The sequence below is a fragment of the Eutrigla gurnardus genome, assembly GCF_963514095.1.
Source record: "Eutrigla gurnardus genome assembly, chromosome: 5".
Lineage (NCBI taxonomy): Eukaryota > Metazoa > Chordata > Actinopteri > Perciformes > Triglidae > Eutrigla > Eutrigla gurnardus.
The window spans coordinates 15,156,103-15,174,092 of NC_139919.1; the positions used below are offsets into that span (position 1 = coordinate 15,156,103).

Consider the following 17,990-nt stretch of genomic DNA (forward strand, 5'->3'; position numbering starts at 1 on the left):
GAAATCGTTAACACCTCTTCCGGTCCGCTACTTCGCAAAAGAAAATTGCTTTTCTGTTAAAACATATAAAACGACCGTATTAATGTTACCATAAATAAATAGTTTATTATGACATACTAAAGACAAAAAAAAAAAAAAGTATTTCGTATTGTGACGCACTGTATCGTTGCATAAGTGTCACGTGGTATCAAATTGCATCACCCAAATACTGTTTTGATATTCTGTCTTGCTCTTATTATTTTTTAACACTAATATTTATAATTTTGGGAGCTTTTTGTCTGGACAAATGTCAGAAAAATGTAGCTCTTATTATTATTATTATTATTATTATTATTATTATTATTATTATTATTATTATTATTATTATTTTTATATGTAGTAGTAGTAGTACTAGTAGTAGTAGTAGTAGTAGTAGTATGCATACTGTATCCTCTATTCGCCTGGCATTTGTCTAGATGAGAAGCTCCCATATCATACTGGAAAGGGTCATGATGTGCTTGGTTAGTACAAGGAGTTGAGTACCATACAAGCTATTTGTGGACTGGGTAAAATGTTTGACTTTAAATATGTAAGCGATTTACAGCAGTGAGTGACAAGGCAACATTAAAACATCTGTTTACCAGCGAAACCACTTATTTTGGTGTTTGTTCGTTTGGTTTACATCACTATAATTAAAAATTGTTTAACTGTTTATGTCAAATAAAACATTTACATTTAGCTGCATTTAGCAGACGCTTTTGTCCAAAGCGACTTACAATAAGTACATTTGTCAAAAGAAAGAAAACCACAACATATCATTGCAGATAAAGTAAGAGTTAAAAATAGAAACAAGTGTTCTTCGTCCTCGTCCGAGTAAAGTAGTAGCTGTTCAGCAAGGATACCTTAAGAACAACAGTGCTATGATCAAAGAACTATAGGTAAGGGGGGTTGTTAGTGGGTCATGCTATGCATACAACCATCTTAAGATGTTACATCAGGCTCTGTAAAGTAATATTGGGATATGTGTCACCATTCCTGACATTGTATAGACTGGACAATGAATCATTGATTTGACAGATGCTCAATAACAGAAATAAAAGTTAGTTGCCGGCAGCAAAAAATACAAAAGTTTAATTAAGGGCCACTAGTTGTCTAAGACTAGTTGTCTTTGGAGCAAAACTTAATTTTGCACCTTGGTGAAATAACAAAATCAAGGTGTTAGTTTTACAGAATGTGGCTTATGGAGATAGCAACGAAAAGCACAAAATTAAATGTACTGCCAAATCATGTCACATTTGCCTAGTTCTTTATCTTGCTTGTATATTTAAGTGATCAACACAATTACCATCTGTAAGCATGCTTTCACTGCTAGACCAGAAAACGCCCTCACAGAACACTGACCTCTTCAGACCATGGATATGTAGTTTCAGGTGACAGACAGCACTTGGTGCATTTCCATGTCAACAGAATTGCCGAGTATCGTTAATCTTGTCACACCTACTGAGCCTTATGGTAATACTAATGATAGAGGCCACAGAGCAAAGTAGACATTGCAAATAATGAAACGCTGAAATCAAAGTTCACTGAAGTCTTTATGAGGCATATTGCTCATGAAACAATCCCTTCATCTATTCTACCAACACAAAACACAGGACAGTCTGTGTCTTACATATACACTTCCAAATAATTTATGCAAAAAAATGAGGCAACTTTTGGTTTGTCAATACACAACAAATGGAAGAAATGATTGACCACAAGACCGATCAGGTTCAACATAAAACTGCATTTTTCTTATTGCTTAGTGTTAGTGTTTGGAGCTTAATTGATTACATTTATTTTTGTTCCTGAAACCCAGATTAATCCCAGTCCTACTTCATCATAGAGGTCATGTTTATAGATGACTGAATGTTTTCCCTCTTGAGCTTGCAAAAAAAGGCAGGATTGTTTAACCAAAAGCCTTCTGTTTTTTCTTTAGACATTTTTTTCCAAATAAAGTCATGTATGCACATGGATCTACCGGTATATGTAATGTTAATCAACTGGCGTACCTCTATGCTACACAAACCCTGTCAAGCGTTAGTTTTCTCTTTATCTTGCTTATTGTTGGAAAATAGTTATTAAATCAAAGCTATGTGAACAATGCCGAATTGACTGAAAGCACCAAGGGATCCAACTTTGAACAGAATAAATATCCTATGTTCACTGAAATGTACTTTCAACTGAAGAAATAGAGAAATAGATTGAAGATAACTAAAAATGGCAAACCCCACACACAGAAAAGGAAGACAATTTATTCAATAAGAAAAAACATGAGATGGTTGTCTTGAAAATTGCCTAAATTTAATTATGGTAGTAAATAAACCATTAATAATATTACCAAATTTGAGAAACTAACCACTTACTGAACAACCAGTTAACCTGGGGATACGGTTGGCTATATCAGGTTTACACCCAAGAAAAGTCTTGTTCGGTTCACAGAGATATCTTGGTAGAAGGTCAATTTTCATTGTTGTTACTTGTCCCCAAAAAACCCAGAATTTAAACATGAAGATGCTCAATTCCTATCTAATATTTACATTTGAAAGGAGCCTACAGCGGGCCAAATCAGGCTCCGGTTTCACATCCAAGGGGGATGAAATGCAAAAAGGTAGGCAGTTTAAAAGGAGGCATTTAACATATACCCCAACAACAACCACCCAAAAAACATGGCTAGAAGACAAAGGGATGTCAACAGCATGCATCACAGAATTAAATGCTACCACATGACCAGGAGGCCAGCCATGATTGCTTTGAAAAGCCCAAATCTCACGTGTTAATCAGGTTAATAGAGCAAGTTAACATAGCCTTGCCACATGGTATTTTAGTAACAAAGGAACACCACTAGTAGAAAGTCAAAGTAACCTCAACAAGTTTATTTGTTGTAATAAAATCAAATAACTATCACCCCCTCAGTCCTTTTCTGTAGTCTCTAAACTTCTGAACAAGGGCCTTTAAGATAATTACAGTGTTGATAGTCCCTGTGCTTGAATGAATCAGATCAACAAACTTCTTGTTCTCTCGCCACATCGAAAACAGAGTCTGAAAGGAGAGGATCCCAGTTTCGGTGTCATCAAAGGTAAAGGGGAAGAAAACTGGCGAAGGGGGGCGAGGCGCCGGGTGCGTTTGTGGGGGAGAAGAAGGGCACTGGATCGCAGCTCCACAGGTGGCTCTCCGTGAAGGCCTGGTCACACTATCGATCATGTTAATACTTAGACAGGTTATCTAAGTGATCACATGATGTAGACCTTCTCAGCCTGAGAGAAGTTGAAGACTTCTTTGGTTCTGGGACAAACCACTTTGTCATCTTGGCGGATGGACAGAAGGGACTGGAAGAGATAACAAGAAGAGGATAATAAATTAGACAAAACAAACATGTATATGACACTGTTCTGCTGCAGTACCACATTATAAGGTGCTTGAATTTGCCCAGAAATGTCTTTAGCTCATAATCCCCGTACTTGGACGTAGGTCACCTGGCAGTGTACTCACATTGTAACCGTAGACATATCCATTAGGCAGCATCATTGGAGGGTTGTTTTCGTTCATGACCTCTCCAGAGATCTTGCAGACTAGTCTGGAGTTGGCGCAGTGGGCCATGGGTAGCGGTTGGGCCAACTTGTTTAGGGATTTACTGCACACCGGGCAGTCTGGGTTCTTAGAGGTTCCATCCTCCTTATAGCACTGACTGGAACAGGCATGGAGGTTAAGGAATGTAAGTGAAATCATTTCTCAATGTACGTTGTTATTAGGAGTTCTCACAGCAGACAGCATCAGTGGAAAGAGTAATTCTCTCATAAAGGTTCTTTTAAAGCTTATTCAGTTACATTAGAGAATAGGAGCAAAGAGAATAGGGGGAAAAGTTGTGTGATCAAGACCTGATTTATTACCACTGAGATACAGGAACACTTTGTTTTTTTAAAATAAAATCTGAAATTTTGACACATGTAGAAAGTTTGGCACAGAGATAAAAGACAGAAGCAATTTATTAGAAATGCAATCTGGAAGGATACGGTGTCTTGATGGCAGACAGACCAGCCTGTAAAGTGATGGTGAAGACAGAGTTGTTCCCCAGTTGGTGGAGTCTGTAGTTGTCATATCGAAACTGCTGGATCAGCATCTTCCAGCGGGCTGGATCCAAAAGATCCTGACGGAGCAGATGGAACAAGAGACAAAAGATAGATTTCTATACTAACATTGTGGTGTAGATCAGTGTCACCAACATGCTATTTTGTTTCCTACACAAACAATGTTTGTTGCCCAAACATTTTCACTACATTGCATTCACTGATAGTGATGCAAACTACAACAAACACACAAGTTTAGTCAAGTCATCAGTGTACCGTAGCCAGGTTGTTCTAAAGCCAGGAGCAAATAGTGACATGCTCGCTCTGCTGGAATGTATTGCCCTTGAGAGGTTGTTTCGTCATTCCTCTTTTATCAACACCATCAGGGTAGTGTTGTCTGATTTAAGACTCCTCTGGAAAGCGGATATGGTGCCATGCAACATCACGGTTAGAGAAAAGAAGAGGACATCATTTGTGTTTTGCTTCCCAAATCATTTGCCAGAGACAACTGTAATATTAAAATTAAATTGCAGTTAAATCCTCGTGTGGCAACCACATTATTGGCTTGATTTTATTTATTCATTTTTTCCATTCAGGCTTAATGTTTTCACGCTCTTGTATTTGATTCCAAAGATGGACTGATAATGGATCATGATTTCAACATTATGAAATAACTGATCATAATCTAGCTATAAAAGTGAAGCTGAACAAACATGTCGGCAGAAGACAGAGAAAATCAGTTCTGCTTCTGTCACACTGGCAAGTGAGGCCTGGTCCGTCTCTGCTTGCAGAAAAAAAACTACCGGTAAATGTTTTTTGAGCGTAAGCACATGTTACATGTTAGATTAATAAGTGGACATTTAAATAACAACACTGCTACTGAAAACAGCCATTACGTTTACAGTAGCTTAAGAGGACACAATAACAACACTGCTACTGAGAGCAGCTACTAAGTTTACAGTAGCTCAAGAGGGAATCAAGTTCATTTTTTAGAAGGCACCAGAGGCCCTCTAGTGGCGAGTCCGTTGCTATACCCATTTCTCTGCTTGATGTCTATCAGTTTCAATCATCATCATTTCAGTGCTGTATTTTTATGAATGAAAAGTGAACAAGTATATTTTATGTTGAGTCATGTTGTCCATCATGATGAGCACAGAATATAAACACTGCTGCATTTAATGAGGGGGTTTAGTTTAGTTTAGCTCAGGAGGTAGAGTGGGTTGGCTGGCAACCGCAAGATTGCCGGTTCGATCCCCGGCTCCTCCTAGCTGAGTGCCTGGTGTCCCTGAGCAAGACACCTCACCCTAATTGCTCCTGATGAGCTGGCTGTCGCGCTGCATGGTTGACTCCGCTGTCGGTGTGTGAATGTGTGAATGTCAGCCATTCCTGTAAAGCGCTTTGGAGAAAAGCGCTATATAAATGAGGACCATTTACCATTAATGACATGACTGTATTCATTGAGAAGGACACTGAAGTGGGATGATGCGTCTCAGCTGTCATTGACGAAATGGACATTCCCATGTGTGAGCTTCTACTGTTTTAAAAGTGCTTCACACAAACCTTCAGATACCATATCACTAAAGATACAACATGGGTGTAACAAAATAAAATGTCATGAACATATTTTTTCTAGGAAAGACTTTAGGTTTTACCTTGTATGGGGAGATATGTGTGTCTGATGGGAAGGCCAGCATGCCCATCACCTGCCGAACCTCATCCAGCTGTCCCCCCTCTGCTTGGCTGAAGTGCTTCCTTGCATGTCTGAGATACACAGGGGAACACACTCCAGATCAGTGTGTGAAATTATTTGTTTTACTGGCTTCAATAGGGGTTCAAAATAAGGCAACAGTAGCAGTTAGCAAATAAAGTTAAACAGTTGGTGTGTGTGTTTGTTACCTGACTGCATCCATGCGTTTGTTTTGTCTGATGAGCTCGATGAACTCCTGGATTCTCAGACTGAACTCAAGACAACTCTGCCGAAGAAACGGAGCAAAGACACCATGTCATTTTAAACCACTGAAGTGCTGCAAAACCCTTGTAGGTTCATGAACCTGATATCTTTCATAAAACTGCTGCAGTGCAGGGAGATTCTCAATATTTTATCACCCAAATGGGTTTTTGGAGCAGAAAAACCACACATATCCTAGCACTGTGGCTGGAGGAGGTTATAAATAACAATACCAAAATGTACCTGCATTTGGTAGAGAGCTGGAACTAAACCAGACCAAATTTAACTAATTGTCTCACAAGAGTTAAAATTATAGGCATTTCTTAGCGCCTCTGTAAGTAACTAACTAACTGGGAAGCTCATTATATCTTGGCGGAGGTCTGCCCTCTAATAATATTATACAAAATATTTTGACCATATACTCCTGCATGCCTAGAATCCTTGACTTAAACCGGTTTGTTGCACGACATTTAAAATATTGGTGTCAACTTAAACCTCTTTGACTCAATCGTTAAAATCTGTCTCTTGTAAATGAGTTACCTTCATCTTGCGGAGGCGGGATTTATTGTCATGGCACCAGGCTAAGCAAGTGGCCGTCTCCTGCCTCTCCAGAGACTCCTCCACCTCCTTAGCTGTGAGGAACATCTCAATATTGACCAGATCCTAAAAAGATAAAGGATTGGATGTGTTAATAGAATATTGTCCAAATATTCTAAAATGCATAACGTTTTCTGAATAACCTTGAGCGAGCACACGCCCACGCACCTCTATACCACTCTGTCTGGCCAGTTTAACAGCTGTGTTGTAGTATCCGCAGCGCAGCAGATGCTCCACCATCATTCGGTCCATGCGTTTCTTCTTCCACAGGTTGACTGAGGCCGGCTGGTCACTGCTGTGCTCTTTCAAGTGCTCGATGCGACGCTTACATAACTTAGCACTCTCGTCTTCTGCTTGGATGGATTCTGCAGCCTGCGGGACATACACACAAGAACAATCAGGATATTTACAAAAAGATGAATTTGAATTACGTAAAACTTTCAAATTGACAGGCGCTGAATATCTATATTTGGTATGCTAGTTTTCCTAAAAGAAGGATCTTTTACTCATATGAAATTAACCTTACCCAATTTGATTACGTCTAAAATATGGAACAAAGCTTGTTTTAGAACAGAATGAAACGCATAACTTCTTATATTTGTACTACTATTTATTGCTAAACAATGTTATAATTAGAGCATGGCTGAAGATTATAAGACTTTTTAAACCTTGAACATTATTGAAGACATGCCAGACCAAACAGCTGATTCCTGTTGATGGAGGTAAGTTGAATGTCATACACATAGAGGCATGGGACCCCCCTTCCCCATTGCATATTATATTTAAAAAAAAAGGTTTTGAGATGTGGTAATAAGTAAACAGCAATTATTTTATTATTAATTGTACAAAACATGAATGCATTGATGTGTACATGGTTCCATGCACATCACCATTTAGATCAGATTTCAAAACTTGTATTGCCTAGTCTTGTTAATAAATAATTTAGGCCTTGAACTAAACTTTCACTTTGAGTTTCATTCTATCCTATTTGTGAGGGAAGACACAGTTTAGTATTGCCTGGGCTTCAACACAATTACTACACTGAATGAGGCACAAAGTACCTGCTGGACAACATGGAGGCACAAAGGCAAAAAGAACAGTAGAATTGTATTTTGAGCACTTGTTGTCTGTCATTTTAGAAAGGCATGATGGAGCCAGCCGGCAGCATTCCACCACTGACAATCACAACATAAAGGAAGCGGTCACAATAAGGCTCTTTTGTTAACAGGGGTGAGTATGAGTAACGTGCCTTTTAACAGTTGGCCCTAGCTGAAGGGAGATCGTGTTCGTAGATGAGATACTGCGGGTGGTGTAAGTAACAGGGCAAATACCAGTGATTGGATTTTTTTGAAGGCTGGAGGAGGATAGATTTAAAATAGAAATGGGTATGAGATTTGTTTTCTGGTATATCTCAGTCCACCTCAAACCAGAGGCTCAAAAAATAAATAAAACAGAGCCGTTACAATTAAATCATTTCCCTAAATTGACAATCATTGGCTTAAAAGCTTATATGGGATGCTTTTTTTGTAGACGGGTATTATTTTAATTACTAATTACTTCATCAGGGCTATCCTAATTTTAGTGCTACACAAACAAGCTTTATTATTAGGCAATTTTAAGGTATATTGTCGTTTTTTTAAAAGACGAAAGATTCTAGTTTTAATACTAGAATTATAAGACAAACCCGCTGGTCTATGAGTATGAATTTCTCCTCCATGGTTGTTTATGTTCAGCACTTCTATATGTAGGATGTGATGGTTGCTCTTTGGGTTTTTTTTTACCGCATCTCTTACACGGTTATTGGACGGCTGAGTAAAAGTGATGAGGTCAGCTTTAACCAAAGTTAAAAAATGTCCAACTCTACAAAAAAAAGGAAGAGGAAAGAAAGGAAACTTTTTGGGGGGAATTAGTAGTTTTAATTATGTTTTATAAATGTTAGGACGTTAATCTGACCATAATTCCCTCTCTCCAATATCTATTTTATACTGCTGTGAACAGCAATAACATTTATTAAAGTTATTCACCAAATAGTACATTTGACTAAAGTTGTAATTTATCTTTGCACAAAACTTATTTGTGCTGTTTGGAGCTTGAATGCACCGTAATGTTACGCAACATTTGCTGTTAGTCCTCTTATAAACAGGATTGTGCTAGGGAGAAAGCCTGTGCTGTCATTAAAATGATTCACAATATAATAGGTCTACATGTCTGCATACGTTTAATTTTCCTAATATTGCTATGTACAAGCTGTTTCTGGACAGTTCCAGGAGGATGGTGAAAAAGCCCTGGTGTGTACATCTGTGTTCCTGACCTTCCTCTTCAAGGCGCTGAGTTTCTCCACCACACCATCCAGCAGTGACACCACCGAGTCGACCACTGGGAAGCTGCTCAGCGTCTTCTCCAGCTCTGCAACAACCATTGTCACGTGACTTGTCTCCCGGTCGATGTTCTTCTGAGCCGCCCTGAAACGTTTGTTCAGAGTCTCGTACGGCACCTGAAATGACAATACCATGGTCTATTTACCTCTATGTAGCAGCAATTCAGGTTTAGTGGTTGTAAAGAGCAAGCATGTCACTCATTACAATGTTTCAAAGCGAACAAACATAATGAAAATTACGATGAATTGATTACGGTTTGCATTTTGCAAAAGGTAGAAGGCTGTCTAGATAGCTGAGCTATAAGATATTTCTTACAAAACAAAAGCCTCATTTCATGAGATTTAAAAAGCAAAAACTCCTCAAAAGGAAACAAATTAAAGCAGGAAGCAGATAACTGGTCCCTACTTTTTCCACACTGCAACAATCCTGTCTTTATTTCTACAGCTATCTACAGAATATTCCATAATTGTGAAATCTCCTAACAGACGAGCATCTCCTTGATTGGAGTGGGGGTTGAAAAAGAGCTGTATTCAAAACTGAAGAACTTCATCTGTGAGCAAAGATTGATTCAGATTTGTATGTGTACCAAAGAACAGTTTTGTATGCACTAGTAAATATTCATAAGTGTCCAGTTGACAGAAACAGGGGTCTTATTCTGCTCAGGTATGTGTACGGCCACTATGAGAGGGGAAAGGATGGAAAAGCAGCGGTTTTACATCAATCTCCAGCATTTTCTTTCCTGAAGGCGACATCAAAATCAGGGTTGTCCACTGACACATTCATTTGGTCAGTTTGTCCAATAAATATTGACTTTTAGTGGCACACTTGGCCACTGATCAACAAATTACTTGCGTGGGGGGGGCAATGAAGGCAGTAGCAGCAGCAGCCAGATAGTAGATGGGGATGATTACAGCAAGATGATGTAGAGACAGACTAATTAAATTCATTTAATATGCATAGAATTCCCAGTATATGCAAACAAGTAAAGTTGAGAAGTAATGTCTACTAGACCATTTACCATTATGTCAACTTCTTTTGTTGTACCCTCTACTCAAGTAGCTATTTATTAAACATGTATGGAGTCAAGAAATATAGTAAATCAATGCACAGGATTTGATTTCTCAGGTATTTATTTACCTGGATCAGCCAAAACAGGCATTTGAACCTGGATAGTTTATCTTTAATCTGTTTCTCAAATGAATTCTGAGGAAATGAACTACATCTCAACATATGGGCAATAGCTAGAGATTATGTTGGGCTATTTGCCTTCATAAGATGGTTTTAACAAGAGATGTAAAAGGAAAGCACTCATACTAAGCAGTGAGCATAATCATTTGTTTCTCATCCAAGAAAAATCCACTTGAATCTGATTGGCTACTAGCTCATATATATATATATGGGATTACTTTTTTTTCTCAATACAACCTTAATTTACCTGACATGTAAATCAGTCATGAACACATTTCTATGTGCATGACTGTCTATATTTTTTCCACCTATTATAAGAGCTAGACTGATAATGTGGGAGTGGCTGTCAGTCACACGAGAGACATCTACAAACCCCCTCCAAGCACATGAATCATAGTCACAATACCCACAATAATTAAATGCGTAGGGTATTTTTTTTTATAGCAAGGTGGATGATGATTTTGACTTACCTTTAATAAATACACAATTAGATGCATTAAATTGTAATGTGTCTGTGATGGGCCTGTATTTTCAGCATTCAGGTTAACAAACCACTGGTCACAAAGCATTCATAATCATATAGTTAACTGATCTGACTGAAAATATCCCAACACGTCCACAAGCACATAATATCCAATACAATCTATATTCTGCTGGTGATGCAGAGAAACAGATTCCTCAGTGTCTGTCAGGCAACATAGTGATATTATTATTATTGTTATGCTCAATATAGCTCTAAATGCAATCAACACTACTCTGCCCCAGCTGAAGACTCCCATTTGATACCAATTATAACCATCACTCCTGTCTTAAAATGGTGCCCATCATCCTTACTGCAGCATCCAAGCAAAGGCAGACATACCCCCCTAAACCACAGCCATGCTTTCCTGAACACAGACAGACTTCACCCCAGCACACGTTTATTAATCGTGACGCCGACATGCCATTAGTTACCGCACAAAAGCTGTCGATACATTGCTACTCACAAACGTGCTTTCACGCGACGAACGCGCTCGTGCTCTCCGAGGCGGCGGATCACAGGAGCTGGCCGGACTTGTTTCAGCTCGTCTTTTAGCAGTGGTGTCGCAGTAACGTTATGTGGAATGGAGGAACGGTGCGTGTGTGTGCGGCAGCGGGCTGTGTTTTCTCTCGCTGGCCATTTTGAAGTGCAGGGAGGCAGCAATCTGATGACACTGCGCTAACTACCGGGGCTGATTGTCTTGTCTGACAGCGTAGTGCTACGTGTTCTACCCCCCACTGATTCAAACCGATCCAACCTTCCACTCAGCTAGAATTTGCATGCTCGACGTTCCGTTATCTGGTAGGCTATTCGTCTTGTGCGACGATAAAAAGGTGGCTAACCCTAGTTCCACGACAGCAACAACTAGCTAGCAGGCCACTCACGCTTGCGAGCCATTTCTATGACGCCATGCCTGGATGTTGAATGGACGAGAAACCACAATGAGACCAGTTAAATCAGTGGTGCAGGCTATTGTAACGTGTATATCAGTATCTAACTGAATTAAACAGCCAACCCGTTGAGGAACGTTACCCAGGTTAGCACAACCGTGGGATTTGGTCACCTTCGCACACGAACCCAAATTTAGCCTACGTTATATTAACGAATGCTAACGACGTGGCTAACACATTTAGGTAGCGTTCACTGACATGTCAAAACTCATGTCAGCGGACCAATTATTAGAAAACAGGGTTAGACTAAATCCAACAGCTCTAAGGGCCACGATGCTCTTGGCGTCAATAATAAGATCCCATTAAGGCAGCATACAACCAACCAACGAGTCAACAGCTATTGTTATTTATCGAACAGCTTTATCTTTAGTCTCGACTTTCTAACAGGTATTGAGTGGACGCTGCTATCTGGCTAATCCAGTGCAGCTAACGTTAGCCTCCATGTCAAATTCGCTGATCTCGCCATCAAAATAACTAATAATCCGGATTTTCCAAACGGCGTCAAACACATCGCGTATTCTGGACACATCAGAATCGTTAGGTTATTAATATGTGGGGGTTTCCGTTTGGTTTACCTTCAGGGTGGGATATTCTTGGACTTTGAGAGCCATGGACAGTTGAGATGCTGTCTCTTGCACCGCCATCTTGGTTTTGTGGTTTTCTTGTGGTTGTTTGTGTTTTTTTTTTCTATCAGCTCAGAATGGCCTTGCTGCTCACTACCGCCATCTAGTGAGATGGTGTCAGTACTGACTGCGAGGGGGTGTGTTGGTGTGGAGCTTTGTTGAAGATTTTTCAGACTGTTTTCTGGCGTAAAGTAATATTTTATTCACAGCGAGATGAAGCGCGTTATTTATTCAATGTAACAGAGTTAAAAAAAAAAAAAAAAAAAAAAAAAACACCACCACAAGATGTATTTAGTAGCTGTTGTGGGGTTCTTTTGTAAGAACATTACACAAGTTGCTCAATTGTTAATTACCTTTTTTTTCTTCGTGTTCCCGTTGTTCACACTGGCACATTTTTACCTGTATGCTCATTTTAATCCATAATTCTATTTTCTGTTATTTCTATTCGTTGTTTTTTGCCTCCATACATGTAAAGTGTTCCTTGGATCCCCTGAAAGGCGCAATAAAATGCAATATAATATTATTATACTAGCATTATTAAACAATGCAGTCCAGCGTGAGAGCACCTACTGGGCTGCTGTATTTGAGCATACTCAAAGCAGAGGTGAGTTTGAGTCTTACCAATCATTACATTAACACAGAGGACTTTATAACTTGAGAACTATATAAGTCCAGATTCCTGTTATCTAATACAGCATATCTGTCAGATCAGCTGCCAATACCAGACACAATGACTGAGGCAAATTATGCAATGCTGAAATGATTAGGTTTTTAGTTGAGTAACAGAAAATGAATCAACATTTTGCTTAATCTTGATAATGATCATTGTTTAAACTCATTGACATACACATATATACACACATATTTTATTTATATAAAATATATATCATATTTTATTTTATGTTTGACAGTCCTTATTAAAATGTACAAATGCAACAAGATGTCAGAAATCAAACATCAGTGGGAAAAGCCTGACATTAATGTTAGGTAAATAGGTAGTTTTAAGAAATCCTGAATAATTTGTCAATTTGGAGACCGATAGGAGTTAATGTCACCTGAAATAAAGTGTAAAACCCGTAATAGGAATAATAGTTTTCTAGTCAGTCCTCTATAATAATTATATTTCTCATTACATAGAAATAATAACACATACTATAGGATTTCTAGTCACAGTTTATAAGTACTAGTGAATCCCCCCCTCCTGTTCCATATCATGGCCACATGTCTTTTCCTGTGTGAGTGAGAGCATACCCCCCACCAACCCACAGCCGCGCTGAACATATTGCCATTGGCCGCTGTCCAGTGCTACACTGTTCCGATTGGCTGGCACAAGCCCTGAACGCCTACAATTGGCCCATTATCTGCTGCATGCCCCACCCCCACCCAGCACAGGAACAAAGTGGAACAGTGGACACACAGAGAGGAAGGTGATGCAAGGTTTGTGATGTATTTCTGGCCCTCCTATCGAGTGCTTCCTGTGTGTAGCATGTGTGTAGTATGTGTGGATGCGTGTCAGTGTCTGTGTGTAAAAGGCGCGTGTGTTTATGAGATAGCAGCGGCTGTGCTTACTGGGCTCTGCACTGTGTTTAGGTTTTGAGGAGATATAACTCCGTGCCAAGCCAAATAACGGGGGGAACGTTACACTATGCATGTGTGTTCTCACAGCATAAAGGCTTGCTTGTGTGTTACTGTATGAATACAAGTGTTTCTTTTTTGTTTGTGTGTGTACAGTGTGTGTGATGGGAGGATTAATATTCATCGATGAATAAATTGGCTGAGGAATGGGTACATCATTTATGATGGATTTCACACAGAAGGGTTGCTGAATTTTGGTGCAGTGTATCGAATCTAGAAGGAAGCTATTAGTGTTTTTTTTTTTTTATGGACTGAAAACAAAACACGGAAAGTCATTGATAAATTGGTCTCACTTAAGTGTCGATCCTCTGAACCCAAGACGGGCACTAATGACCATGTTCATCAGCATGAAATACATCGAAGACAACATCAAACGCATACAGAAAGGAACACGTTTTAGAGTAGAGAACTTTTTTATTACTTAAAGTCACTCATTATCCGTGACATACAGACGCTGTCAAGAGATTCACAGATCACAGGTGTGCAGATACGGTGACTTTTCTTTAAATAAGCTCATGCAACGTTTTAATAATCAATCCTAGAGCTGAAACTATCGATCTCCCTTGCCATCTTCCTTATTAGTGCTCTCACCTCTCCTCTCCATGCTTCCCCTCATTCTTCTTTTCTGACAAGCTGTTCCTCCATTCATCTCTTTTGTTCTCTCCTGTTGCTCCTACCTATTTCACCTCCTTCCTCTCTTCTCCACACGGATCACATTCTCCATGCCTGTGCTACCCCATCTCCTCCTATAGTAGATTAGACTGCTAGTTTCTCCAATATCTGCTCACTCCGTAGTGGCATCCACACTGTTCTGCAGCCCACTGTCAGTATCCATAAATCCAATTGGCTGTGTGTGTGTGTGTGTGTGTGTGTGTGTGTGTGTGTGTGTGTGTGTGTGCTGCACGCTGCAGTGTAATCGTGCATCTGTATCTATGTGTGTGGATACATCTATGTTTCTTGTCATGCATTTGTGTGCGCACACTTGGATGCATTTTTATTTTTTTGCATCCGCACTCGAACCTGCACCGCATCATGTCAATGCATTTGTTTTTGCAACTGCTTTTGTGTATCATGTGTTTCTCCGTGTCTTGTATCTTTGTACACGTGCAGGCATCTATCTCCTTCCATCTAATTCAGTGTGTTTTGCGTGTGTCGGTGATAGCTCTGGGTCTAGTTGTCAGTCCTGATAAGGGCAGCGGTTGGGAGGCGTTAGTCGGGGCTGCTGCTCGCCTGACCTCCGCTTGGTGGATCTGCTGAGAGGGAGCCGAGGCATTAGACACGCTGCAGTGGCTACAGAGAGAGGGAACGGGTGGGGTGGGCGGGGGTGTGGAGATGTATGGAGCGAGGGAGGGGATGGAAAAAGAGAGAGTGAAAATGATGCGTGAATGAGGAGTGGGAGGGTGATGGAGAGCAAATGAAGAGGGAATGGGAGGGACTGAAGATAAGACATAAGATGGGCAGATGGAAGAGTAGGAAATAAAGAGAGATGGAGAGGAGAGAGGGAGGGGGAAGGCAGTAAGAGGGGAGGGGGAGAGGGGTACAGGGGATGGATGAGGAGAGAAATGACAAAAGGAGAGGAAACGTGTGAAAAATATATGTGAATATCTGTTTGGCATTGAAATAAATAAAATGTAAGGCAGTGAAGTCTCTAACCTCACCTCTCTATCCTCTCTCTCTGTAGCTAGAGGAGTCTATATATTATAATCCTTATTTAGAAGCATACATGTTTCCTCTTTCTCTCATGCGTCTCTTGCTGCTGCCTCAGAAGGAGATGAGAAACTTCCCCCTTTGCCCCTATAAGAGCTAGTTAGAATAAATGTGTCTCTAGCTACTCACAGTGTTGACTTCACGTTGCCAGTTTGAATAAAATAACATTATTTACACTACAGCATGTTATAACATATACATGTTATATAAAAAAAGAGGAACGAGCCGTAGTGTGTGTCCGGTCTGAAACCCGGGGGCAGCTTCAGGTCTGATCAGAGTGGCTGACGCCGCTTGCTGCAATTCAAAGGGGACTTCAAGTCAACTTTGCATGACAAACATTTTTTTTCCGAACTTCCGCCACAGAAATGTTAAACTTCCCCCTTTTGCCGCCATGCAGAGCTGCTGTTTCATGGGTCAGGCCAGCTGTAAACTCCATACATAACTCAATTTATTATATTCTTGCACACAAAATTGTTGACCAAAAAGAAGCAGAGCCTTTATTTTAGATCTTTAGTGCATTTTGGCTGTTTAACATTCGCTGTCTCCCTATGGTGTCACCTATAGGTGTTCAAAATATTCATAGAATTGTTTTTTTGGACCACATGTTTTTCTTTATCTCCACCATTATATGAGTTTCAGCGTTTGCTTCTTGTTGTGAGGAATGAATGAGTCACGTCCTTTCCCACCGTGGTGTTGGACGCCATTACGCCAACACACCTCGAGTCACAGCCGCTGTTGATGTTGTTGGCATTCGCCTGCAGCCCTCTAGTAAGCAGCGGCAACAAAACAGGCCAAATGCAATTTTGACTTTTGAGCCTGACGCTACACGTACCCCCGCTGACTTCTGATTAGGTTTAATTCCCATCAGATTTCTCTGCTCTCTGACTCGGTGCCATCGTGACTGAGCCAAGACATGGTGATGAACCCAACAGCTGGAGATTCCAGTTGGATTATTTTATCAAAGAAAAGACCCACGGCTCAGAGCTATTTACTCTTTAAAGGGAGCCAGAATTCCTAGCATAGAGCCATCCTCCAACTTCTATATAAAGCAGAAAAACAAGGTGGAGCACATTGCTTATTCGCCTTTGAAGATGAAAAGTCATTTTTTCAGCTACATATGTTGCCGGCATCCGACAGGAGCGGTTAAAGATACATGGTCGAGGTGGAAACTGGCGTCAAAGGTCATGAATCGGCCTATAGACAGTGTTGGATACAACCGTTTCCCCGACCCTCTCCCTCCTTTTGGATTTGAACGACTTGCCCACTGGCTGTCTGTGACATTTACCAATAACGAGGATGTGATGTAACCGTCATTGCTGTTGAACTAGGTTAGGCCCTGGCAGTTAGGGTGGGAGCGTCTGAGGCTGCTTATATCACAGCCGTTATCAAGTGGCCAAGTGTAGATGAGAGTAACTGTAACACCAGCAGTGTGGTGAGGTGGATAGGAGTGGACCAGACCAACATAATGTATGTGGAGAGTTTAACAAACTCAAGTGATTTCATAGTCGAGGAGTTAAAAGTATCCGGTTAAAAACACCGCCCATCATATTTTCAGGCATAATGGGAGAAGACAAAGCCTGTGCCACATCGTAAATAAAACGATGCTGTTTGCTGATATTAGTACTATTATGATATCATATATTTCTATGGGTAATAAAATCAGTAGGAAGTAGAGACCATCTTGCGATGAGATCACCAGCCAGAATCGGGTGTAAAGTGGGGAGGCCAATGGGCCAATGTTTTATGGAGGCAAAATAACTACTGAAATGTTCGGCTTCTTTCATTAGTTCTATGATCATGAACAGGCTTACATATAAAAGTGAGCTTCCTACCTTTGACCATGCAAATCATATTTAAATATTTAATACCAAAAACGTATTTTGAATCATATGAAGGTTTTTTCTTCTCTTCTTCTCTATCTGTGTAAACCTCCCTGAAAGCTGATGTGACATATGGAGAACTCTGTGTTGTATCACACAAAATACTAATCAGTATGGTCAGCAATAATAACATTATGATTATAATGATGAGTTTTTTTTTCAATATAATAAAAAGTTGCATTAAAACTTAAAACTAGAATATGGTAAGAAGCAGATTTTACCCGGTTTCTTGGGTAGTTGAATATAATATTTTTTAAAAAACAACCTATATCCATGCATTTGTATGAGAACACTGCACATTTACCCCTGTAGAAATTCTGGATTCACAGAAATCTTTCAGTACTTTCTTGTACTGTGTGAGAGGTGTAATGATCATAAGTCACTGAAACGGCAGTTTGAATGTCACGAAATCCAGCAATTAGGTTTAGTTGGGGGGAAAACTCACACTGATTAAACTGTCATGACATGTTCCTGCAAATAAC

The 17,990-nt window shown here is 40.0% G+C and overlaps 1 protein-coding gene and 1 long non-coding RNA gene across 2 annotated transcripts in view; both read right to left on the reverse strand.

Moving 5' to 3' along the window:
- LOC311013797 overlaps window positions 1-17,990 on the reverse strand; it is a 294,894-nt gene that overhangs the window by 229,075 nt on the left and 47,829 nt on the right. The gene's annotated exons all lie outside the window — the stretch shown is intronic.
- On the reverse strand, window positions 1,553-12,341 carry maea (macrophage erythroblast attacher, E3 ubiquitin ligase). The gene is made up of 9 exons (XM_084008997.1): window positions 12,239-12,341; window positions 8,939-9,121; window positions 6,796-6,999; window positions 6,571-6,693; window positions 5,979-6,055; window positions 5,735-5,843; window positions 4,029-4,162; window positions 3,508-3,703; window positions 1,553-3,344 (listed from the first exon to the last, which is right to left on the reverse strand). Exons 1-9 carry the CDS (start codon window positions 12,305-12,307, stop codon window positions 3,249-3,251), a joined length of 1,191 nt encoding a protein of 396 aa, XP_083865123.1. The 5' UTR covers window positions 12,308-12,341; the 3' UTR covers window positions 1,553-3,248.